At 45.0% G+C, this 25,539-nt stretch overlaps 1 protein-coding gene across 2 annotated transcripts in view; it reads left to right on the top strand.

Moving 5' to 3' along the window:
* slc25a5 (solute carrier family 25 member 5) overlaps window positions 1–21,802 on the top strand; it is a 57,809-nt gene extending 36,007 nt beyond the window's left edge. The window contains exons 1-4 of one of the 2 annotated variants that reach the window (XM_086001245.1): window positions 18,346–18,591; window positions 20,114–20,597; window positions 20,742–20,882; window positions 21,377–21,802. In XM_086001245.1, the coding sequence (XP_085857371.1) occupies window positions 18,478–18,591; window positions 20,114–20,597; window positions 20,742–20,882; window positions 21,377–21,534 (897 nt within the window). In that variant the 5' untranslated portion in view covers window positions 18,346–18,477 and the 3' untranslated portion in view covers window positions 21,535–21,802. Of the gene's footprint in view, window positions 1–18,345; window positions 18,592–20,113; window positions 20,598–20,741; window positions 20,883–21,376 lie in introns of those variants that run through there. The other variant, XM_086001254.1, reaches the window with a different exon arrangement.
* The last annotated feature ends 3,737 nt before the right edge of the window (window positions 21,803–25,539 follow it).

The raw sequence follows: 25,539 nt of genomic DNA, 5'->3' as shown, positions 1-25,539 counted from the left end.
CTGGTCCGCTTACATGCGGTTGGCCATTGGCCAGAGTCCGTGTGGCCTGGATTGCCCTGTGAAGGGTCGGGGAGATCATGGCTTCGAGTACGAGCCCCAATAGGTTCAAAGTCAGACTGCCTCTGTTCAGAGGGAGATGCAGAGCTGGTCTGTGGCAGACCAGTACTTTCATGCGTGGTACTGGGAGGGTCGCAACCTTGAGCACGGGGTTCTACCGGCACCAAGCTAGTTGGTGTCCGATCAGGATCCTGGAGAGGGGTACCCGATAGGTCCCAAGAGTTTCCTGGTGAAATGCCATCACCCGATGTCCCACTAGGTCCTGGTGGGCAGGGAGCCAGATCCCGTAATGATACGGTAGATTCTCGGCCGTCGGAATATCGTATGTTTGCATAGGTGGGGTTGGCATCGGTTAGTTCGACCTCGTCTACAAGAGGGTCATTTTTAGACGTCCGAACGTATCTTCGGAGTAATACAGGTCCAGGAGTAGTTAGCCATGACGGGAGTGATGTCCCATGAGATGAGCGACGCTGGAATCCAAAGAACCGCTCATGAGGTGTAGTATTTGTGGCTGTAGAAAGCAGGGACCGTATAGAGTGCAATGCATCCGGAAGCACTGTTTCCCATTGCTGGTCTGGTAGGCCCCGAGATCTTAAAGCGAGACGTACGGAATTCCAGATGATACCGTTATACCTCTCTACCTGCCCATTTCCGATGGGATGGTATGGTGTTGTTTTGCTTGTAGCAATTCCCCGTTCTGAGAGGTAGTCCTTGAGTTCCCTCGACATAAAGGATGGACCCCGATCTGAGTGAATATAAGCCGGCATGCCACAGAGAGAAAATACCTGCTCAAGGCAGCAGATTACGGTGGACACCAGCATATTGGAGCAGGGGAAGGCAAACGGAAAACGTGAATATTCGTCGATCATGGCGAGCAAATATGTGTTCCGAGTTGAAGAGGGCACTGGGCCCTTAAAATCGATGCTAAGCCGTTGCATCGGTTGGGTTGCATGTATGAGTATACCATCTGAGGGGCGGAAGAACTGAGGTTTTAATTCCGCACAAAGCCGGCATTCTGAGCATATTTTCTTTACATCTCCAGTGGAAAAAGGGAGATTCCGTGATCGTACGAAATGTAGCATGCGCGTAACGCCAGGATGGCACAAACCATTGTGGACATCCATGAGGGTGGAGGATGACATAGTGGAGCAGAATGCCCGTGTGAGGGTGTCCGGGGCCACATTCTCCTTGCCAGGCCGATAGAGAATGGTATAACCAAAAAAGAGGCCAGTTCCATCCTCCAAAGTTGTATTTTATTATTCTTAATTTTGGTTCGTTTTCGATTATCGAGCATGAAGGCGACTGATCGTTGGTCCGTGATCAATGTAAAGTGCTGGCGAGCTAGAAAATGGTTCCACTTCCATACTGCCTCTATGATGGCTGTGGCTTCTTTCTCAACCGGAGGATAATGTAGCTCGGCACCTTGTAAGGTCCTGGATATAAATGCTACAGGACGACCTTCCTGATTCAGAGTAGCCGAGATCGCCACCTCCGAGGCATCACATTCAACCACGAAAGGGAGATTCTCATCAATGGAGTGAAGAGCCGCTTTCTCCAACTGTTTTTTGAGAAGGTTAAAGGCTGCAACAGCCGCTGTTCCCAGTGGAAATGATCTAGCATGCAGCAAGGGTTGGATTTTGTCCGAAAAATGAGGAATCCATTTAGCGTAGTATGCAAACAGACCGAGAGCCCGACGTAAAGAAGCCGGATTCTTAGGTGACGGGAGCTCTTGGAGCGGGCGAAGTCTTTCTGGGTCTGGCTTAATGATACCATTGCCTACGCAGTAGCCAAGGATGTTGATGGTCGGTTGCGACTCAACAGATTTGGATTCATTCAGGGTCAAATTACGGCGATGGAGGGCATCCCGAAATTTTTGGAGGTTGGAGTCGTGTTCCTGTTGATCGTGACCTGCAATGGTAATGTTATCAAGATAGGGAAAAGTGTCCCTTAGGTTTTCCTGCTTAACCAGGCCATCCATTGCCCGTTGAAAGACAGCCACTCCATTAGTAACCCCGAATGGGAGGCGACAAAATTGGTACAGCCGTCCATTAGCCTCAAAGGCTGTGTACTGCTTATCTGAGACCTTCAAGGGTAACTGATGATAGGCACTTTTTAAATCGTAAGTTGAGAACACTTTGTATTCGGCCAGTTTATTAACCATATCATCAATGCGTGGCAATGGGTAGGCGTCCAAGTCGGTATATTGATTGATGGTTTGCGAATAATCGATGCATAGTCGCTGTTTGTGAGGTTTTAGAGGGTTCTTGACAATGACGACTTGAGCCCGCCAGGGCGACGAACATGGTTCAATGACATCCTCTGCTAGAAGTCGAGAGATTTCAGCCGCAATAAAAGATTGGTCTTCCTGATTAAAGCGCCGCGATTTCGTTATTATCGGTTGGCATTGAGGCGGAATACTGGCAAATAATGAGGGTTCATCAAGTGAAGCTGCTGATAATGCACAAAATGGTAATTTAGACGGTATATTAGAAATAGTAAGTCCGGGTTTGGATCCACCAAACTCAATGGTGAGTTTCTTATGCTGTTTTTGGAAGTCCAGTCCTAAGAGGAGATCACTACATAAGTCCTTGAGCACCGAAAGTCAGGTGGAGGGATACATACGACCATGAAGTGTCATATCAACAACACAAAAGCCGGAGATTCTGGTATTAAGTGATGACTGGGCCATCGCAATTGCCTGGTCCGATGGGAAGACATGTAGTTTCAATTTCGCAACAATCTGTTCCTTAATGAAACTATCAGTACTTCCTGAGTCAATTAAGGCATCTAAGGTATGCCCTTTAATTGAAATTTTTGTGGCAGCATGAGACAGGTTCTGTGGGCAAGCAGCTGTAATTGGTGTCGTTGCACACAGTTTCTTAAGTGCCCGAATCACCTCATCGTAATTATCCCATTCATCAACATATTCGAACACTTTTGGGGTCACATAATTGATAAGTATCTTCAATCTAGCAGGAGCATCCGCTTCACATTCATCCAGAAAATTCTCAAAAGTACGGTACCAATGCTTCCATACCCTGCCAGCTGCTGGTGCATTCGGGTCCAAGTCCAGACGAATAGGTCTAAGGATTTTCTCCATGATGGGTGGTTCCCTGGATCCTTAATTCCGAGTTTGTCCGAAGGTCTAGTATTCGTGAGTGTAAATACTAAGTTACTTAAATTGATGTAAGAAAAAGGAGGCTTACCATCAAGTAACTTTAAAGTAAGCTTTAAGTAACTTATAAACACACTATATACAAGAGAGGTCTTTACCATGCCTCTGGTAGAAGCCTCTTACAATACTGAACAGACCAGTATTTATACCAGTCCAACAGGAAGTGACACATGACAGGAAGTGAGGTATGTACACAGTTCATAGTTCACAGGAAGTGATGACATAACTTCCCGGAAGTTATTATTTTTATCACAGGGACCATTGTTTATGACCAATAGTTTGGTCTCCCCCACAAGTGGAAACATCTTCTCTACGTCTACCCTATCAAACCCCTTCATAATTTTAAAGACCTCGATCAGGTCACCTCTCGGCTTTTTTTTCCTGGAGAAAAGAGGCTCCAGCCTGTTCGGTATTTCCTGCTAGTTGTACCCTTAGATTCACTAAGATTCTTAGATTCAGTAAGGCTGGCTGCGAGGAAGACCCAGTAAATATGTCAGCCAGGCCTTGGCAAATCCCAGCAGGCTTACGCTGGCTACACAAGGTGCATGTGTTGGGAACTGGAACCAACGGTGCTGCCGTGGCTCTCTACATAGTACAAGAAGCAGCTCAAGACATCTTCCGAACCTCTGTACTTGGTTTCTTGAGGGTTTGAAAGTGAAAAGTCGGGCATCCGAAATCCGATTGCTCTAGCTGAGGACTTGCTTCACTAACTGTAACCTTGATTCTCACAGCCATCATTCTGTCACACCCCAGCCATTGGGATGTGAAAGTTCAAAGTTCTGGCCTCGTCGATGTTTTATTGTCCATGTATTTTGTACCTAAAGCTGTTTGAAAAAGAAAAAAATGCTAAAGAGTATGGAGAGCGAACAGGATTGGCTCATGTGGAGAAAAAGGCCCAGGTAGACTTGCTGGGCCAAATGGTCTGTTTCTGTGCGATAAAATTCTACGATTCTATGTAATAACTGTTTCTATAATGTATACCGTCTGTAGTCAACCTCACCAAAAACATAACTCTGGTCTAAGGGTAGAATCTCATTCATTCCTATTGTATTACATATGGATCAGAATTTTATACATAAATATAAAGTTCTCATAGAGGCACTGAATAGAGGAGCAGGGAGATTATGCTTGAACTGTATAAAATACTAGTTAGGCCACAGCTAGAGTACTGCGTACAGTTCTGGTCACCACATTACAGGAAGGATGTGATCGCACTAGAGAGGGTGCAGAGGAGATTTACGAGGATGTTGCCTGGGCTGGGGAATTTTAGCCATGAGGAAAGATTGGATAGGCTGGGATTGTTTTCTTTGGAACAGAGGAGGCTGAGGGGAGACTTGACTGAGGTGTATAAAATTATGAGAGGCCTAGATAGAGTGGATAGGAAGGACCTATTTCCCTTAGCAGAGAGGTCAATAACCAGGAGGCACAGATTTAAAGTAATTGGTAGAATGATTAGAGGGGAGTTGAGGAGAACTTTTTTCTCCCAGAGGCTGGTGGGGGGCTGGAATTCACTGCCTGAAAGAGTGGTAGAGGCAGAACACACATCACATTTAAAAAATACTTGGATATGCACTTGAAGCACTGTAACCTACAGGGCTACGGACCAGGAGCTGGAAAGTGAGAGGCTGGAATGCTCTTTTTCGACTGGCACAGACACAAGGGGTCAAATGGCCTCCTTCTTTGCTGTAAATTTTGAAGATTCTGTGACTCATCTGATGACAGGGGCTCCTCTAATTTCTAGTTATTTGTGTTTTGGTCAGACTTATTGGGGTGGAAATTGGACATTGTGACCCCTGTTTTGCGGGCATACAATGGGCGCAATGAGGCCCAATTTCGGGGACCAATAGCCTACACCCCAAGGTTGCCTGGAAGTCGTCCGTCCTGAAACAGCCACCTGAAACAGGAGTTAGGTCTCTTATGTATGTAAATGAGGGGCCAAATACCTGTCTTAGGCCACTTGACAGAATTGGTCGGCGGTGAGTGGGCCAGACATTGAGCCTACCACACTCAGGCCCGATCCCTGATCCACTCAGGATTCCTCCGGTGTCACTGGCCTAAGCAAAGCCAACTAAAGTTTTTTTTTCCAAAATTTCCAAAGATGTTGCTGCGGAACTCCCCTGACACCACAGTATTCACGATCGCGCCCCACCCCCACTCCCACTGTTGCCACCCCTCCCCTCCACTCTGGGATGTACCTTTGGATATTTTAGCCATCCACTAGGAGGCACATGACACTAATTTTAAGATCATTCGAAATCTTTTGAAAACAACAGGGAGGAATGTTAGCATAGTGGTTATGTTACTGGTCTAGTAACCCAGAGGCCTGGACTAATAAACCAAGAGAATATGAGTTCAAATCCCACTATGGCAGCTGGGGAATTTAAATTCAGTTAATACATTAATCTGGAATAAAAAGTGCCAGTAATGGTGACCATGAAACGACCAGATTATTGTAAAAACCCAGCTGGTTCACTAATGTCCTTTAGGGAAGGAAATCTACCGTCCTTACCCGGTCTGGCCTATATGTGACTCCAGACCCACAGCAATGTGGTTGACTCTTAACTGCCCTCTGAAATGGCCTAGCAAGCCACTCAGTTAAGGGCAATTCGGGATGGGCAATAAATGTTGGCCTTGCCAGTGACACCCACATCCAATGAATTACAAAAAAATTCCCATTCATTTACCTGTGCTACCTTTTGCCATCCTTTCCCCTGTACCATGCAGGTGAGCAGTGAATATTCCATCGCACTCCTGACTTGAGCCTTGTCGGTGGCATTTGATTAGGATTTTTCGCATTGTGTTTGGCCATAGGTGAACCGATCTCTCGGCCACACTGTCCATCATTGTGCTTTCACCAGTGCTAGTACGAGCCCTCCTTTGATATCGAGGGAAGCCCTGGCCAGAGTGTCACAGTCGAGACTTTGCACTTACCTGCACATTTATGCCTGCAGTAAAATTAGAGTTGCATCGGCACATCATCATCAGCCCCTTTATAGAAACAGGAAATTCAGCACCAACGGGCACTATCACAATTGCTGAACTACCCCCAGTGGAACCAGAGAGAAGATCTGTATGGGTTCGGAACAGAAAATAATTTTTTTAAATGGTCCTAAAACATTATCTGAATGGCAGTGTGAGACAGGTAGGCTGAAAGACATTGGCCTAGAAATTCGGTGGCGGCCCGTTTGGGGTGCCAGTCTCGCCAGGGCGCCGGAAGTACCGCCCCGGAAGGAGCCGCGAGCGCCCGCCGGAAATTCAGTTTGAGCGCCCCAAACGGAAGCGCGGCGCTACTCGAGACGCCCCGCATCCGTCTTGGGGCGCTGCAACTGAAAATCGCAGCACAACGTGCCGCAGCGCCACACGCTGCGGCACGGCGCGCTGCGGTACTGCAGGCCTTCCTCCCCTTCTTAAAGGGGAGGGGCCTGCTGCAGCGTGATCTGAGATCAGGAGGCCGGGGACGGCTGCGCGAAGAGGTGCTGGCAGGCGGCCAGCAAAAAAAATGGCCGCCCCGCACCTCAGCGCCTCTACCGCCGCAGGTAGGCTCCCCTGAACTGGTCGCAAATTGCGACCGGCGTTACAGCGGGGGGCGCTACCAAATTTGGCGATCGGGACGGTAGCGGAGCACACACTGATGACGTCATCGGTGGCGGCGCAGCGCTACCGGCTAACGCTGCCATTAGCGCCCCACTAAATTTCGCGGGAGACGTGGCCAGTGGCGCAAAACCCACTGAGTGCCCTCTTTGGGCGCTGACTGGTGGCGCAGCCCACTGAATTTCTAGGCCATTATCTCATTCCCACATTCTAATGTTGTTTGTGTTTCTTATATTTTCCACAAATTATCTTCATTCCTGTCCGGTGACCTGTGCTGGGGTGTAGTTCCATAGTGCAAGAAATCATGGTAGGTTATGTTACCATGGGGTAGGGGGGGGGAAGGAAATCAATGCTGACCCCAATCCTGTACTCACCAGATAGCTACACGAAAATACCTTCCAGAGATCTCCCCGGAAAGTGATCCAGTTTGATGAACCCTGGCTGATTTTTTTCCCTTCCCTCACCCAAGGACACGGACACTGAGGCCCACAACAACATTTTTGCAGTCAGCTGAACTGAGATCTGCTAACTCAGTGCAGACCAGGTTTGTTCTTATACCATTAGGTTCTTTTACCTGCTAATCCATCTGAGGAGGGCAATGGTCTTCTACCTTATTAGTTGCTTTTATACTGGCCTCAGATGAGTATTTACACCATTGGTTCATGACTCACTGGTCTAGCACAGCCAATGGAAACCCTGCTGTACACAGGCTGGATTCATTAACTTGGGCCGGCAGGGAACCTGTTTGCTGCCTGGTGCAGCTGGCGGTGGAGTTTAACAGATCCAGCAATGTGGTACCAGTCACATGAAACCCCAGACTGCAGGAGTCACTGGCGTTAACACTGACTCAAAGTGCAGTGTAAAAGCAGCTATCATCATTTTTTAAGCTCTTTTGTCACTTTTCAGTTTCAGGGCTGGGCTACATTACATGGTTTAAACAAGCACAGCGACCGTCACGTTACAACGATACAGCGTTATCTCCTTGGTAACACACAAACATCATTCCTCTGCTATGACAGAACTAGTTGTTCAGTCTGGTTGTTTTCGTGGTTTCTCAGTTTGTCTGGTTTGGGTGTATTTTTAATCTTATGTGTGACCAGGTTTATGATTTGCTATGCTACCATCTAGTGGGTTTTGATCTTTCAGTTTATATGTTACCTTTCTGGGTTTTAATACTTTCTTTTTGTTCTGTTTCGTTCTCTCCTTTGGTTTGGTTATCACCTGTTTTGTTTCCACTGGGGCTGTGGGTGAGGTAATGGTATCAACAGCTCTTTGTGATCTATTCTAACCCTCTGATTCCTTGTTTACTGGCAGAACATTGTAGGAAGGGAGATCCCATTGATAAGAATTTAATTCCCTCCTGTTTCCTTACCTTTGGGACTGCAGAGAAAGGGGAGGGAGATGGAATTATTTAGAAAAGGCATTCGTACTGTTGCTTTTATGAGAGGAATGTGTAAGATTACATTGTTACATCAGCGAGGATGAGGAAATGAAAGAAATTAAGATTAGTAAAAAAATAGTACTGGAGAAAATAATGGGACTGAAAGCCGATAAATCCTCTGGACCTGATGGCCCGCATCTAAAGGTTTTGAAAGAGGTGGCTATAGAAATCATGGATGCATTGGTTTTCAGGTTGGCTGGCTGTAACTAGTGGGGTACCACAAGGATCAGTGCTTGGGCCTCAGCTATTCACAATCTACCTCAATGATTTGGATGAGGGGACCAAATGTAATATATCCAAGTTTGCTGATGATACAAAGCTGGGTGGGAATGTAAGTTGTGAGGAGGATGCAAAGAGGCTTCAAGGAGATATAGACAAGCTAAGTGAGTGGGCAAGAATATGGCAAATGGAATATAATGTGGAGAATTGTGAAGTTATCCTCTTTGGTAGGAAAAATAGAAAAGCAGAGTATTTTTAAATAGTGAGAGATTGGGAAATGTTGGTGTTCAGAGGGACCTGGGTATCCTTGTACAAGAATCACTGAAAGTTAACATGCAGGTACAGCAAGCAATTAGGAAAACAAATGGTATGTTGGCCTTTATTACAAGAGGATTTGAGTATAAGAGTAAAGACGTCTTACTGCAATTATATAGGGTCCTGGTGAGACCACACCTGGAGTATTGTGTACAGTTTTGGTCTCCTTACCTAAGGAAGGATATACTTGCCATAGAGAGAGTGCAACGAAGGTTCACCAGACTGGTTCCTGGGATGGAGGGATTGTCCTATGAGGAGAGATTGAGTAGACTAGGCCTATATTACATAAGAACATAAGAAATAGGAGCAGGAGTAGGCCAATCGGCCCCTCGAGCCTGCTCCGCCATTCAATAAGATCATGGCTGATCTGATCCTAACCGCCAATCTACTATCACAGAACCATCTCCTGAATCTAACAGAATTAGACACACGAAATAGGAGCAGGATCAGGCTACAAGGCCCCTAGGCCCGCTCCGCTACCCACAGGGCCATGTCCGATCTGAACCTAGACTCATGTCCAAATTCCTGCCCGCTCCCCGTAACCCTTAATTCCCTTTACTTCTAGGAAACTGTCTATTTCTGTTTTAAATTTATGTAATGATGTAGCATCTACAGCTTTTTGGGGCAGCATATTCCATGGACCTACCACCTTCTGAGTGAAGTAGTTCCTCCTCATCTCAGTCTCTAGAGTTTAGAAGAATGAGAGGTGATTTCATTGAAACATACAAAATTCTTACAGGGCTTGACGGGGTAGATGCAGGGAGGATGTTTCCCCTGGCTGGGGAGTCTAGATCCAGGGGTCACAGTCTCAGAATAAGGGGTCGGCCATTTAGGACTGAGATGAGAAAGAAAGAAAGACTTGCATATATATAGCGCCTTTCAAAACCACCGGATGTCTCAAAGCGCATTACAGTCAATGAAGTACTTTTGAAGTGGAGTCACTGTTGTAATGTGGGAAATTTAGGAAAATGTGAGGAGAAATTTCTTCACTCGGAGGGTGGTGAATCTTTGGAATTCTCTACCCCTGTGGCTGTGGAGGCTCAGTCGTTGAGTATATTCAAGACAGAGATCGATAGATTTTTGAATATTAAGGGAATCAAGGGATATGGGGATAGGGCGGGAAGGTGGAGATGAGGTAGAAGATCAGCCATGATCTTATTGAATGGTGGAGCAGGCTCGAAGGGTGAAATGGCCGACTCCTGCTCCTATTTCTTATGTTCGTATGTTCTTATCAGGTGAACTGGTTACAGCCTAGAAATTACTACCAAGTGTGACTATAAATAAATGGGGTAACACCTGCATTGAAATAGAAGACAGAGGAACATCATATAAACAAATTGGGGGTGAATTCAGTGGGAAATTTGGATGGAGTGTAATACGGGCTACTGAGTCACTGTCACCACTGCCACCCAAGATGAACTTTGCCCCCATTAAGTGCTTATCCAGTGACATCATCGGCAGTCAGTTTCAGGCCTACATGATTGTTTCTGCCCAGGTTATTAGCCACAAGAAATGAGAACTGCTTTTATAGGAAGAAACCTCTATGTCATGCCACTGCAGCACAGTACGCACATTGAAAATATATGCTCAATAGTAATTTTACCGGAATAAAGCTTTTGAAATTTGTCCTCTAATTTTTCTTCAAATTATTTTGAGAAACAGACCATTAAGTTTTGTTTGAGCCTCAGCAAGATGCTTTCCGTCCTTTGGCTAGCTCAGTGGTACCTCCTAGGATATTGTGCACATTCTCAGGCTGTGGATATCTGCCAGGGGAGGATTCAGGAAAGAGTTAATTTAAATGCAGCGAGAGAAATGTCGACGCAGAGTAGAGTTTTGGGTAAAAATAAGCAGAGTGGGTCAGGAAGGGACAGAGAGAGTAACAAAGGTAATAAGGCATCAGTGACTAAGGTGACATCAGGGAAAAATAGAAATAAGTCAAAGCTAAAGGCACTGTATCTGAATGCGCGAAGCATTGGCAACAAAATAGATGAACTAATAGCGCAGATAGAAATGAACAGGTTTGATCTAATAGCCATAGCGGAGATGTGGTTGCAAAGAGGCCACGGTTGGGAACTAAATATTCCAGGATACTTAACTTTTAGAAGAGATAGGCAAAATGGAAAAGGAGGAGGGGTAGCCCCGATAATAAAGGATGGGATAAAGACAGTAGAGAGAAAGGATCTTAGCTCCAAAAATCAAGAAGTAGAATCAGTTTGGGTGAAGCTAAGAAACAGCAAGGGGCAGAAAACATTGGTGGGAGTTGTTTATAGGCCCCCAAACAGTAGTTGTAATGTAGGGCAGAGTAAAAATCAGGAAATTAGAGGCACATGTAACAAGGGTAATACAGTAATCATGGGGGACTTTAATCTACATATAGACTGGGCAAACCAAATTTGCAGTAATAGTGTGGAGGGCAAATTCATGGAATGTATGCAAGATAGTTTTCTAGATCAGTATGTTGAGGAACCAACTAGGGAACAGGCTATTTTAGATCTAGTATTGTGCAATAAGAAAGGGTTAATTAATAACCCTGCAGTAAAGGGGCCTTTAGGGAAGAGTGACCATAATATGATAGAATTTTACATTGAGTTTGAAAGTGATTTAGTTAAATCCGAAACTAGGGTCTTAAATCTAAACAAAGCAAACCATGTAGGTATGAGAGGCGAGTTGGCTATGGTAGATTGGGGAACTACATTAAAAGGTATGATGGTAGACAAGCAATGGCTAGCATTTAAAGAATGAATACATAATTTACAACAAATATACATTCCTTTAAGGCACAAAAACCCCACAGGAAAAGTGGTCCAACTGTGGCTAACAAGAGAAGTTAAAGATAGTATTAGATTAAAGGAAGAGGCTTATAATTTTGTCAAAAAGAGTAGTAAACCTGAGGATTGGGAGGATTTTAGAATTCAGCAAAGGAGGACCAAGAAATTGATAAAGGAAGGGAAAATAGAATATGAGAGTAAACTAGTGAGAGTCATAAAAACAGACTGTAAAAGTTTCTATAGTTTTGTAAAAAGGAAAAGATTAGCAAAAGTAAATGTGGGTCCCTTACAGGCTGAGACAAGAGAAGTTATAATGGGGAATAAGGAAATGGCAGAAAAATTAAACAAATACTTTGCGTCTGTCTTCACGGAAGAAGACGCAAAAAACTTCACAGATATAATGGAGAACCAAAGCTCTAGCGAGAATGAGGAACTGAAAGAAATTAACATTAGTAAAAAAATAGTACTGGAGGAATTAATGGGACTGAAAGCCGATAAATCTCCTAGGCCTGATGGCCTACATCCTAGGGTTTTGAAAGAGGTGGCTATAGAGATAGTGGATACCTTGGTTGTCATTTTCCAAAATTCCATAGATTCTAGAACGGCCCCCGCAGATTGGAAGGTGGCAAAAGTAACTGCACTATTTAAGAAAGGAGGGAGAGAGAAAACGGTGAACACAGTTAGCCTGACATCAGTAATATGCTAGAATCTATTATTAAGGACGTGGTAACAGGGCACTTAGGAAATAATAATAGGATTAGGCAGAGTCAACACGGATTTATGAAAGAGAAATCATGTTTGACAAATCTGTTGGAGTTTTTTGAGGTTGTAACTAACAGAATAGATAAGGGGGAACCAGTGGATGTGGTGTATTTGGATTTTCAGAAGGCATTTGATAATGTGCCACACAAGAGGTTATTAAACAAAATTAGGGCTCATGGGATTGGGGGTAATATACTAGCATGGATTGAGGATTGGTTAATGGACAGAAAACAGAGAGTAGGAATAAATGGATCATATTCGGGTTGGCAGGCTGTAACTAGTGGGGTACCACAAGGATCAGTGCTTGGGCCTCAGCTATTTACAATCTACATCAATGATTTGGATGAGGGGACCAAATGTAATATATCCATGTTTGCTGATGACACAAAGCTGGGTGGGAATGTAAGTTGTGAGGAGGATACAAGGAGGCTTCAAGGGGATATAGACAGGCTAAGTGAGTGGGCAAGAACATGGCAAATGGAATATAATGTGGAGAAATGTGAAGTTATCCACTTTGGTAGGAAAAATAGAAAAGCAGAGTATTTTTTAAATGGTGAAAGATTGGGAAATGTTGGTGTTCAGTGGGACCTGGGTGTCCTTGTACATGAATCACTGAAAGTTAACATGCAGGTACAGCAAGCAATTAGGAAAGCAAATGGTATGTTGACCTTTATTACAAGAGGATTTGAGTATAAGAGTAAAGACGTCTTACTGCAATTATATAGGGCCCTGGTGAGACCACACCTGGAGTATTGTGTACAGTTTTGGTCTCCTTACCTAAGGAAGGATATACTTGCCATAGAGGGAGTGCAACGAAGGTTCACCAGACTGGTTCCTGGGATGGGGGGATTGTCTTATGAGGAGAGATTGAGTAGACTAGGCCTATATTCTCTAGAGTTTAGAAGAATGAGAGGTGATCTCATTGAAACATACAAAATTCTTACAGGACTTGACAGGATAGATGCAGGGAGGATGTTTCATCTGGCCGGGGAGTCTAGAACCAGGGGTCACAGTCTCAGAATAAGGGGTTGGCCATTTAGGACTGAGATGAGAAATTTCTTCACTCAGAGGGTGGTGAATCTTTGGAATTCTCTACCCTAGAGGGCTGTTGAGGCTCAGTCGTTGAGTATATTCAAGACAGAAATCGATAGATTTTTGAATATTAAGGGAATCAATGGATATGGGGATAGTGCAGGAAAGTGGAGATGAGGTAGAAGATCAGCCATGACCTTATTAAATGGCTGAGCAGGCCCAAAGGGCCAAATGGCCTTCTCCTGCTCCTATTTCTTATGTTCTTATGTTCTTCAGTCAATAGAGTCACCATTCTAGGCCTTCAAGTAAAAACTTTAATGATGGTGTTAAAAGACACAAAAGACAACTTTAATTTTGATTAAAACCTTATTTTGGACAGTCGAAATTTCTGTTAATTAGAGAACAAAATGGCAGAAATTATATTTTTGACTAAAAAAAGACTTGCATTTATATAGCGCCTTTCACGACCACCAGACGTCCCAAAGCGCTTTACAGCCAATGAAGTACTTTTTTGAAGTGTAGTCACTGCTGTAACATGGGAAAATCACTTTCAAAGCTTCTATTGCTGCATCAACAAACTGATATTGGAATGTTTACTTACGGTTTTTCCATTATTAAATGCTTACGTTAAAAATCCTATCATAAAGTGTTTATATAAGCAGTTTCCTTTGTGAATGTTGGCATAAAAAGCAGTACAGGAAGTAATGTTTATGGACAAAATGCACATTATACACATGATTCTTAATATATAGATGTGCTAATCATAGCATTTTCTGACAATCAATTACAATTTATTTTGATTACCTTTCAGCAATAATACCACAATCATTAATTCTTCTGTGTAAATATCATTACAGAAAGATTGATGATTTTGACATCAATAATGGATATTTAAGTAGCCAAATGTGCCAGCCATTTCACAAACAGAAAGAACCTACAAATTGGGATAAATGACCAGGTAAATTGCTTTTGGTGGTGTTGGTTGAGGAAGGAATAATGACCAGGACACTAAGAGAACTCTCTGCTCTTTTTCAAAGAAGGAACGATTTGCATTTATATAGCACCTTCCGTGACCTCTGGACATCCCAAAATACTTCACAGCCAAAGAAGTACTGTTGGAGTGTTAGGAAAAGGAAAAGCCAAAAAGTGTTGTTGGCTGAAGGATAAATATTGGCCAGGACAACTCACCTGCTCTTCTGTGAATAGTGTCATACATATTTAAGTCCCCCTGAGAAGTAGGGCCTCAATTTAGCATCTCATCTAAAAGATGGCACCTCTGGCAGTGCAGCATTCCCTCAGTGCTGCACTGAAGTGACATCCTAGATTATGTGCTCAAGTCTCCAGGGTTTAAACTCACAACCTTCTGACTCACATGCAAGGGCACTGCCACTATCCAAGGATGACACCTTAATACCATAGGATCTTTAACAAACATCTCATCTGAACAACGGCACCCAGTGCAACATTCATCTGCACTACAATAAAGTGTTAGTATTGATTTAACTTTAAAGTCCTGAAGTGGGTCTCAAACCCACAACTTTCTGACTCAGAGGTAAGAGTGCTATCAACTGAGCCATAAGAATTCCAATAACGCTCAAATGGAAAAAGGAAAGGTGAAAGACCAAGAATAACTTAACAGAGCACTGTTGATAAGGACTGCTCAGAAGCTGACATCACCTAGGTACAAGGAACAGCATTTAACTAAAAATTTAGTCAGTGGCGGATCGATCTCTATGGTGTGAGTTTCAGCTCTCCCGACCTTAGTTTGAATATGGGGCCAAATCAACCGAATCACCAGTGTCCAGCAACAGTGATGTCATCAAGCTGGCCTAGCAGCCAATCATATTGAAGAAGACAACAAATCAGGAAGTAAAATGCACTGATTATAATTTACTTTTGATAAATTTTACAGAGAGCAAAATAAAGATTGGGACGTACACATAGGATTAAGGTAAAAGATGAAATATCATAAACAAACTTTAAAAAATATATTATATTAGAAACTTAATCAAATTAATGGAAAAACTTGACATTCCACAAATATAAAATGAGTTTTTCAGGGCCAGAATGGTTGTTCAGCAGTCAGTATGTCGTCAAAAACCCAGTTACACCTCTTTCAACAGGCCTTAACATTTTTGGGGATTTTTAACAACGATTTTTTAAAAATCCATTCCTCGGATGTGGGTGTCGCTGGCAAGGCCAGCATTTATTGCTCGTCCCTAACTGCCCTTGAGAAGGTGGTAGTGAGCCACCTTCTTGAATTGCTGCAGTCCTTGTGGTGAAGGTACTCCCACAGTGCTGTTGGGGAGGGAGTTCCTCAGTAATGATGAAGGAATGGCGATGGATTTCCAAGTCAGGATGGTGTGTGACTTTGAGGGGAACTTGCAGCTGGTGGTATTCCCATGCGCCTGCTGCCCTTGTCCTTCTAGATGGTAGAGGTCGTCGGTTTGGGAGGTGCTGTCAAAGAAGCCTTGGCGAGTTGCTGCAGTGCATCTTGTAGATAGTATATACTGCAGCCATGGTACGCCGGTGGTGAAAGAAGTGAATGTTTAAGGTGGTGGATGGGGTGCCAATAAAGCGGGCTGCTTTGTCCTGGATGGTGTCGAGCTTCTTAAGTGTTGTTGGAGCTGCACTCACCCAGGCAAGTGGAGAGTATTCCATCATACTCCTGACTTGTGCCTTGTAGATGGTGGAAAGGCTTTGGGGAGTCAGGAGGTGTGTCACTCACTGCAGAATACCTAGCCTCTGACCTGCTCTTGTAGCCACAGTATTTTTGTGGCTGATCCAATTACGTTTCTGGTCAATGGTGACCCCCCAGGATGTTGATGGTAGGGGATTCGGTGATGGTAATTCCGTTGAATGTCAATCGGAGGTGGCTAGACTCTCTCTTGTTGGAGGTAGACATTGTCGGGCACTGGTACGGCATGAATGTTACCTGCCACTTATCAGCCCAAGCCTGTATGTCATCCAGGTCTTGTTACATGTGGGCATGGACTGCTTCATTATCTGAGGAGTTTAGAATGGACCTGAACACTGGGCATTCATCAGTGAACATCTCCACTTCTGACTTTATTGTGGAGGGAAAGTAATTGATGAAGCAGCTGAAGATGGTTGGGCCTAGGACACTGCCCTGAGGAACTCCTGCAGCGATGTCCTGGGGCTGTGATGATTGACCTTCAACAACCACAACCATCTTCCTTTGTGCTAAGTATGACTCCAGCCAGTGGAGAGTTTTCCCCCGATTCCCATCGTAAAAGGGGAAGTTTTTGTCAGTTGAAGTGATGTGAAGTGATTGCCGGCTCTGGGGAGTTCCCCAGCACAACCTGTGGTGGAGTAGGAAATGACTAACTGCAACTTCCAGATTTTTGCGTTTATCTGTGCATGCCCTAAATCCTGAAGTTGCGGTCAGTTTCATCGGGGTAATGACGGCGAATGCTGACAGTTTTGCCGTCATTACCAGCGCAAAATCTGGGCCAATGGTGTGGAAGAGGCTGGTGCATGTCTTGGGCACTACTTACACAGCTTGACCCAGTAGGCTAATTATAATCACACGAACACATTAGCGGTCAACATTCAGTCACTACTAGCATAAAAAAACTTAAAACAGAAGAAATCCCCACTTGCACTGTTAAACTTTAAAAAAAAGTTTAAAAAGCCGAAATCTATTCTATTTTCAAAATCATGAGGGGTCTAGACAGAGTAGATAGAGAGAAACTGTTCCCATTGGTGGAAGGGTTGAAAACCAGATTTAAGGTGATTGGCAGAAGAACCAAAGGCGACATGAGGGAAAACTTTTTTACGCAGGGAAAGAAGAGGTTAGGATCTGGAATGCATGGCCTGAAAGGGTGGTGGAGGCAGATTCAATCACGGCTTTCAAAAGGGAATTGGATAAGTACCTGAAGAGAAAAAAAAATTGCAGGACTACTGGGGAATGGGGAGGGGGACTAGCCGCAGTGCTCTTGCAGAGAGCCGGCCCGGGCTCGACGGGCCCAATGGCCTCTTTCTGTGCTGTAACCATTCTATGATCCAGAGCCTGCAAAGTGAAGAATGGAGGCGACTCTCATTTCCTTCTTGCACTTAATGCACCTTGATTAGATTACTATTTTAAAATCACTAAATTATGGGCAATGCTTTGGCATTAACTTGGAAATGTTTGAAGAAGATATAAAAGGGCATGAGGAAAATGCAACCTAGTCGCAATGTGACCTTCAAGACTTTTGGATGTGGAACTGCTACCCTTCTCTCCCCGAATAGTTTTTAAATTTATTTTTCTATATATATTGGAGTCTTCTCAACAACGATAACATTGTGGCGAAGTTGAACTGCAGAGAGTGTCACTGTAGCGGAGTTGCTGCACTTGGCTACTCAGTAACCTCGCGCGCCGCCCCCCCCCCCCCGGGACAATGGATCAGCTGGCGGCAGCTCCCGGGCGAGGAGCGGCGCGGCCTGGCCAATCAGACGGCGAGGAACGGCGCGGCCGGGCCAATCAGACGGCGAGGAGCGGCGCGGCCGGGCCAATCAGACGGCGAGGAGCGGCGCGGCCGGGCCAATCAGACGGCGAGGAGCGGCGCGGCCGGGCCAATCAGGCGGCGAGGAACGGCGCAGCCGGGCCAATCAGACGGCGAGGAGCGGCGCGGCCGGGCCAATCAGACGGCGAGGAGCGGCGCGGCCGGGCCAATCAGACGGCGAGGAGCGGCGCGGCCGGGCCAATCAGGCGGCGAGGAGCGGCGCGGCCTGGCCAATCAGACGGCGAGGAACGGCGCGGCCGGGCCAATCAGACGGCGAGGAGCGGCCGGGCCAATCAGACGGCGAAGAGCGGCGCGGCCGGGCCAATCAGACGGCGAGGAGCGGCGCGGCCGGTCCAATCAGACGGCGAGGAGCGGCGCGGCCGGGCCAATCAGACGGCGAGGCGGCCGCGCCCCGGGTGACGCTGGCCGCGCTCTCGCGGTAGCTGCGCTGCTTTAAAGCTGCACTTCCGCTGCAAAATCGGCCATTTCATCGGCGCCGGCAGTGCTTTCAAAGTAGCAATTTTTTTGCACTTGCATTAAAAGCAACCCCCGGCCCCCCTCTCTTCCCCACAAGCATTTAAGATAACGAGGCAAAAAAAATACAACGAAATGACGTCCGAGTGGCTTGTAAATTTCGCCAAGGATTTCCTGGCTGGCGGTGTGGCTGCTGCTATTTCCAAGACGGCGGTGGCTCCCATCGAGAGAGTGAAGCTTCTGCTGCAGGTAACGGGTTCTGCCGGAGCGGCCTCTTCCTTCGAGCATTTCGTGCAAGTTGCGGCTGTTGGCTCTTGCCGCATTGCTAATGCAAACTGCTGGTTAACCCGGCGGCTGCGATCATCGTGCTTGTCAATGAGAATCGAAGTTTGGTTGCGATCGGGGTTGACTTTTTTTGCTCTTCCTTTTGCATTTGGCCAAAGTCTTGAGCAAATGTAAAATGGAGCTTCCTCTCTTTCCCCCGCCCTCCCAGAAAGAGTGACTAAGTCAGGGAGGGTACTGGGAACATCTGTACAACATTAATGCAAATGGACATTTTTAATTTTGGGGTCAGCTGAGTCGACGTGTACTTTTTTTTTGGAGGGGAGGAGGAGGGGGGAAAAATTAAACTGCATGCAAAAATGCGACTTGCAAGGCAATCAAGGTCGTGACAAGGAGAAGGAGCGCGGCCTGTTTGCCAAGGCCGAGTGTTGGAGGTGATGCTGGAGGAAGCCCTTCTTGCATTGGTCGCATCCTCTCCCCCACTGCATCCGAAACTGGGATTGGGGATTCGGTGGAGGGGGAATGTTTCCCAATAATCCCTCTACCCGATTGGGGGAAAACTATAAGCCCGGGGAGGTTTTTTTTTGTATTTTTTTTTCTGGGCAGTAACGAGAAGGGGACGGCCAAGGTGAAGCTACAGGAGGAAGCCGAGCTATCCCCCCGCACCAAGCTTTTCCCCAAAACCATTCAGCACATGTGGATGCCGCCATTCCCTAACATTGCGGAAACCGGCAAGAGCCGGCAGAGATCATTCCCATTTTAGATGGATGTTGTCCAGTTTTTGCCCCCTTTTTTTACTGACATATTTGCCAAGCTTATATACCCCTGTCCCTCCCAGGAGGTGTTTTACTGCAAGGCAGCCTTTGGTATTTGGCGCGGTGACTGCAGTCTCTCGCTGCCTGTGTTGAGGCCGAGGTTACGCCAGGATTTCCCGCTGGTGGTGCGCCAGTGGCTTTTCCGCGAGTCTCAATAGCCGAGTGCAGCTCTGACCCTTTCAACACTCCACAGTGTGACCGTGTGACCTCAGTACCCAAAGGTCATCTTGAAGAACGAGCCCATTGCAACGGCTTAACGCGATGCTCTTGTGAACTAGTTTAATGCTCGTCTGATTCCTACTAAAGCGCATCTTCCACTCGGTGCAGAAGAGGATGTCATGGTTTTTTTTGTATCGGGGTCACCTTGGTGCTTGTGGATGGATGGGCCTTTGATGTATGTGATTGTGGGGTACAGGTCAGTCACTTATCCTTGGACCCCCCCCCAAACAGCCTACAACACAGGCTTGGACGGAGACGCTCATTTGATCTTTCAGGATGTCTTATTGCAGCAGCTGACTTTGGGTTCTAGTGCAGCTGGCAGAGGTGAAGGTTGGTCTTGTTTCTGTAGCATCAGTTTGGGTATTTCACTCCTAGGCCATGGGTGTGTAACTGGATTTGATTTTAATTGAATGACCACTGTGATGATCCAGCTAACTTGTTTTCTCTCATTACAGGTGCAACATGCAAGCAAGCAGATAACAGTAGACATGCAATACAAAGGGATCATAGACTGTGTTGTACGCATCCCGAAAGAGCAAGGTTTCATGTCCTTCTGGCGTGGTAATTTGGCCAATGTGATCAGATACTTCCCCACCCAGGCTCTCAACTTTGCTTTCAAAGATGTGTACAAACAGTTTTTCCTTGGCGGCATTGACAAGAGACAGTTCTGGCGTTACTTCGCTGGTAACTTGGCTTCCGGTGGTGCTGCTGGTGCTACATCTCTCTGCTTTGTCTATCCCCTTGATTTTGCCCGAACACGTCTGGCTGCTGATGTTGGGAAGTCTTCGGCAGAGAGAGAGTTCTCTGGATTGGGTAACTGTCTTACCAAGATCTTCAAGTCAGATGGCCTTCGAGGGCTGTACCAGGGCTTCAATGTGTCTGTACAAGGCATCATCATTTACAGAGCTGCATACTTTGGCATCTACGATACTGCTAAAGGTAAGCATTGAAACTTCTTGTTCATGTATTCATGACATGAGTTGCATTTTTAAAATTTCTAATGTGTTGCCACCTTTCTCTCCTCTCTCTCTCTCTTTCTTTTCCCCCCCCCCCCCCCCCCCCCCCCCCACAAAACCAACCCAGGAATGCTCCCAGATCCGCATAACACCCACATTGTGGTCAGTTGGATGATCGCTCAGACTGTAACTGCAGTTGCTGGTGTGACATCCTACCCATTTGACACTGTACGTCGTCGTATGATGATGCAGTCTGGTCGGAAAGGAGGTAGGTTGATGGTGGATACCTGGACATGAACAGCAGTAGAATGCCCTGAGGGTAGCTATCAATTGAACTGGATGGCATCTTCAATATTACATCCTTCGTTCTCTATTAGCACCTATAATAGGTACAGACGGATGCAGCTTCTTTGCTGTCCAGTCCAAGTGGCAGGACAAAAAGTTAACATTTATGGGAGGCCCAAAGGAAGGTCTAGGCAGAGTTCTTTGTTCAAAGTACACTCCCATTTAGTAATACTGGCAGTATATTTTGGGAAGGTGCTCATGTTGCTCCATTGTTGCATGATGAGTTACATGGGGTGAGGAATAGTATTGATTCTCTTTACAGATGTGCAATGTGGGATATTGCAAGTAGCTTCTAAGCTTTGCTTCCCCATTAGGCACACCAGAGTAACATTTGATTGTTGGGGAAACACTTAAATTGAAATTTCCAAAGTTCATTTTAGAAAGAGGTGGCCAAGATAATTGTTTTTCTGCTTTCAGCTGATATCATGTACAAAGGAACAATTGACTGCTGGAAGAAGATTCTTCGGGATGAGGGTGGCGCTGCTTTCTTCAAGGGTGCCTGGTCCAATGTGCTCAGAGGCATGGGAGGTGCTTTTGTGCTGGTCTTGTACGATGAATTCAAGAAGATTGTCTAAATGGTCACAGACATCAATGTTGTGTGAACCAGTGTTGTACTTGTAAAATATCTTGTACATTCATGGACTTGTCAAATTGCACCTATTTATGGGGGCCCATCTGGTATCTTTCTGCTGGTTTGGGTTGTGAAGTGACCATGTTAAGTGACCACAATCATTCTCTGTACACTTAGTATCATTCCATACTGATGGGACTAAATCACTTCATCCAGCCGGTCTGCTCTTTTTAAATTACTGTAACTAAAAATAAAATTGACCGTGTAAATGATTGCAGTCTTTATTCATGTTTCAGTAGCATCCACACTTTTCTGAGCAAGAATTTAGGAATGCTCTTCTCATTGGATCTGGTCTTGCACATTGAAGTAACCTTCATGTGTTGCAGATAGTACTGTTTCAGAATTCCGAGGATAGTTTACTATTTCACCTGAAGGTGTTCATTGATACAATTCTGCAGGTGCCTTCCAGTACCCTGCTCAAAGAGCCATTCTACATGCCTAGACATTGAGTGCGGGCTAGTTGTGGGATTGGGGTGTTGTAAATATGGTGCCAGCCCTGGCTACGCTAACATGGGCAACTACCTAAATGGTAATTCAGCAGTTACTCCTGCAAAGAAAGTAAGCTGATATTTCTCAATACCTGACCTCTACTAGCCCTTTAAAAGAAAAAAAGGAAAGTTCACGCCAAATGGCTTTGCCCTGGGATTTCAACTGAGTGTTCATGTTGAGCCAGAGCCTACAATACCAACTGCAGTATGTATTTTATATGCACATTTATTCTATATGGTGCATCGAGGCTGTATTTTAGAGCCTGATTCCCATTGCTGACTTCAGCTTTATGTTGATAATTGGAAAGTCTTCCAATGGCTCACTAAAGTGCCAATTTGTGAAATCTAAATCCAATATTTCATATTCCAATCGGTATGTGATCATTGAGCTGTACACCTACAACTTTAAAATGGTTAGCTTCCAATTTCCTGCACTCACTAGTGACTCGGGTTAAAGCCCAGTCTCCTGGCCCAGATAAAATTTGAACTTTAAATGAATATAATGGTCTTTTGGTTTTAATGGCAAACTTTCACAGGCTCTGCACTAGTGTAGCAAGTAATGTAAATTAGATTTTTAAAACCCTTAAAATGTTTGGCTGTAAGTTTGCATACCTATAGTTTGGTTTTTGGCACATGTCTTCAAGTGTAGCTGCCAAGAGGATACATTTACAGCTGTGCTTTGGATTAACTGGTGTTGGCAGGGGGGAATGGGTGTGAAATTCTGGAGATATAATTGTCCTTGGTGCTGTTTCATATTCTTTGGCAGTACAAGTGCTGGCCTGTCCCAGAAATTCTACTGAAGTTTCCATGTGATGAAAGGAAATATGCCAATTTAAGAACATAAGAAACGGGAACAGGAGTAGGCTATTCGGCCCTTTGAGCCTGCTCTGCCATGCAATAAGATCATGGCTGATCTTTCACCTCAACTCCACCTTCATGCTCTATCTCCATATCCCTTGGTTCCCATAATCTTATTGATCTCTGTCTTGAATATACTCAATGACTGATAATCCACAGCTCTCTGGGGTAGAGAATTCCAAAGATTCACAAACCTAGTGAAGAAATTTCTCCCCATCCCAGTTCTAAATAGCCGACCCCTTATTTTGAGACTGTGACCCCTGGTTCTAGACTCCCCAGTCAGGGGAAACATCCTCCCTACATCTGTCAAGTCCTGTAAGAATTTTGTATGTTTCAATGAGATCACCTCTGATCTACCTCAACTCCACCTCTCATTTTTCTAAACTTAATTTGTAGGCGTGTGAATTTTCATTTGAGGCAAAAGATAATTTACTGTGTCAAGCCTAAGTGAAGCAGAGTTGTAATGGTCTTGTCAAACTATAATCATTTTGTTTTGGCTTCTGCCTGGATACAGTTATAGGCACTGATAGCTTCAGTATCTTATGGTCATTATGTATTGGTAGACTTTTCAACAATGAGCTATCATAGTTTACTTTGTCTACGCGTATACATTTATCATGATGTAGATTCTACAAATGTTTGACAACTGATCTCTACACATGGAATAGTTATTGGGAGAGTGTTGAGAAGCCAGTGTTATGATCCATCTAGCTAGAACCAAGAATTTTGTGAGCATTGTACAATCAAAAGAAGCTGGGCCTGTATACTTGCATCATGGGTAGTCCATTGCTCAATACTGATCCTTTTAGCTAGTTAATAGAGAAAATGTAGACCTTGAATTAACACAAGTAGGCTATTGAAGGGTTTTATTTCAATTCTAACTGGGATGATTTATTGAATTGTTAAACTGAGCAAGTATCTGGAACCAGGACAGCTCCTCATTCATATTCCATCAGGATTATTTAGAGGATTAATGTCAAGGCCATGGGTAAGACCACTGGTTTATGGCAAGTGAATAAATCATTCAAGTATTATTACTTGGGAGTTAACTGATCTCAGCTGGCGTAGCATGAAGGATGCTACAGCTGGCCTCAGCATTCTTGGGTTGGAAAGGGAAATAACCACAGTCCTGCGCCCGATTGATGCTCACCGACCACAGCTGGAACGTGTTTGTGTAGTAGCCAGGTAAGGGCAGCATTGGGCTGGATTTGATGCCTCTTGTAGTCAAATAGCCTGCCAATAGTCAATAGCCAACCGATGCATGAATAATGGAAATTAAGTACTAGAGAGTTTAAAAAAAGACTTGCATTTATATTCAATTCAATTTTATTTGCCATATATGTAACCAGTACAAGTACAATGGAATGCTTACTCCCCGTAGGGACACGTCAGCTATTCTTAACAGCGCCGTGTTCAGAAAGTCAATTCAATGGCATCCAGTGGCAGTGGGAGCACGATTTCCCTCAGCCACTCCGTCCTCCTCGTCACTGTTGCCAGCTCCATGTGTGGTGGCCTGCTTCTCCCGCTCACGATCCGACCTCTGGCTGCCATGCCCGGCTCCCCTCCTCCCAGTCGGACTGCGAGCTATCACAACCTTAAGATGTCTCAAAGTGCTTTACAGCCAATGAAGTACTTTTTGAAGTGTAGTCACTGTTGTAATGTAGGAAACGCAGCAGCCAATTCCGCTCACAAACAGCAATGTGATCATGATCGGATAATCTGTTTTTGTGATGTTGATTGAGGGATAAATATTGACCAGGACACGGGAGAATGCCCCTGCTCTTCTTCAAAATAGTGCAGTGGGATCTCTTGCGTCCACCTGAGAGAGCAGACGGCATCTCCGACAGTGCAGCACTCCACTGGAGTGTCAGCCTAGATTTTTGTGCTCAAGTCTCTTGAGTGGGACTTGAACCTTTTGACTCAGAGGTGAGGTGCCTCCCACTGAGCCAAGGCTAACTATGCTGTCTGGAACTGGATCATATTAAAGTCAACACCACGTGAGTGGAGAGAATTGGAAATGGGAAAAAGGAACAAATTTCATCTTATAAATAACGATACATATGTCAATGAATTTTTACGGCACAAATCTAATCTGTTCATCTGTATGTTTTTATAGGTTCAGATGACACCATAAACTAATAGATTTTGTGCTGTAATTTGTTTACAGCATGTATTTATCTATGGATGTATATATGTACAAATTCTCAATTAAAGTTACATAAATAGGAGCAGGAGTAGGCCATTCGGCCCTTCGAGCATGCTCCACCATTCAATAAGATCATGGCTGATCTACCTCAACTCCACCTTCTCGCCCTATCCCCATATCCCCTGATTCCTTTAGTATCCAAAAATCTATCGATCTCCGTCTTGAGTATACTCAATGACTGAGCATCCACAGCCCTCTGGGGTAGAGAATTCCAAAGGTGTCACCTGGAGTAATTATGTAGCGACTTCCACCAACAGTATGACTTTCAATGGGAATTGACCTGTGGGAGAGCAATAGTGATAGGGGATTCTATCGTAAGGGGAACAGATGGACGTTTCTGTGGCCGCAGACGTGACTCCAGGATGGTATGTTGCCTCCCTGGTGCCAGGGTCAAGGA

This window comes from Somniosus microcephalus, chromosome 1 (genome assembly GCF_052327205.1).
Source record: "Somniosus microcephalus isolate GS21.2 chromosome 1, FLI_Smic_1.0, whole genome shotgun sequence".
NCBI lineage: Eukaryota > Metazoa > Chordata > Chondrichthyes > Squaliformes > Somniosidae > Somniosus > Somniosus microcephalus.
Note: the sequence above shows the minus strand (reverse complement) of the source record. Positions and strands in the feature narration are given on the sequence as shown.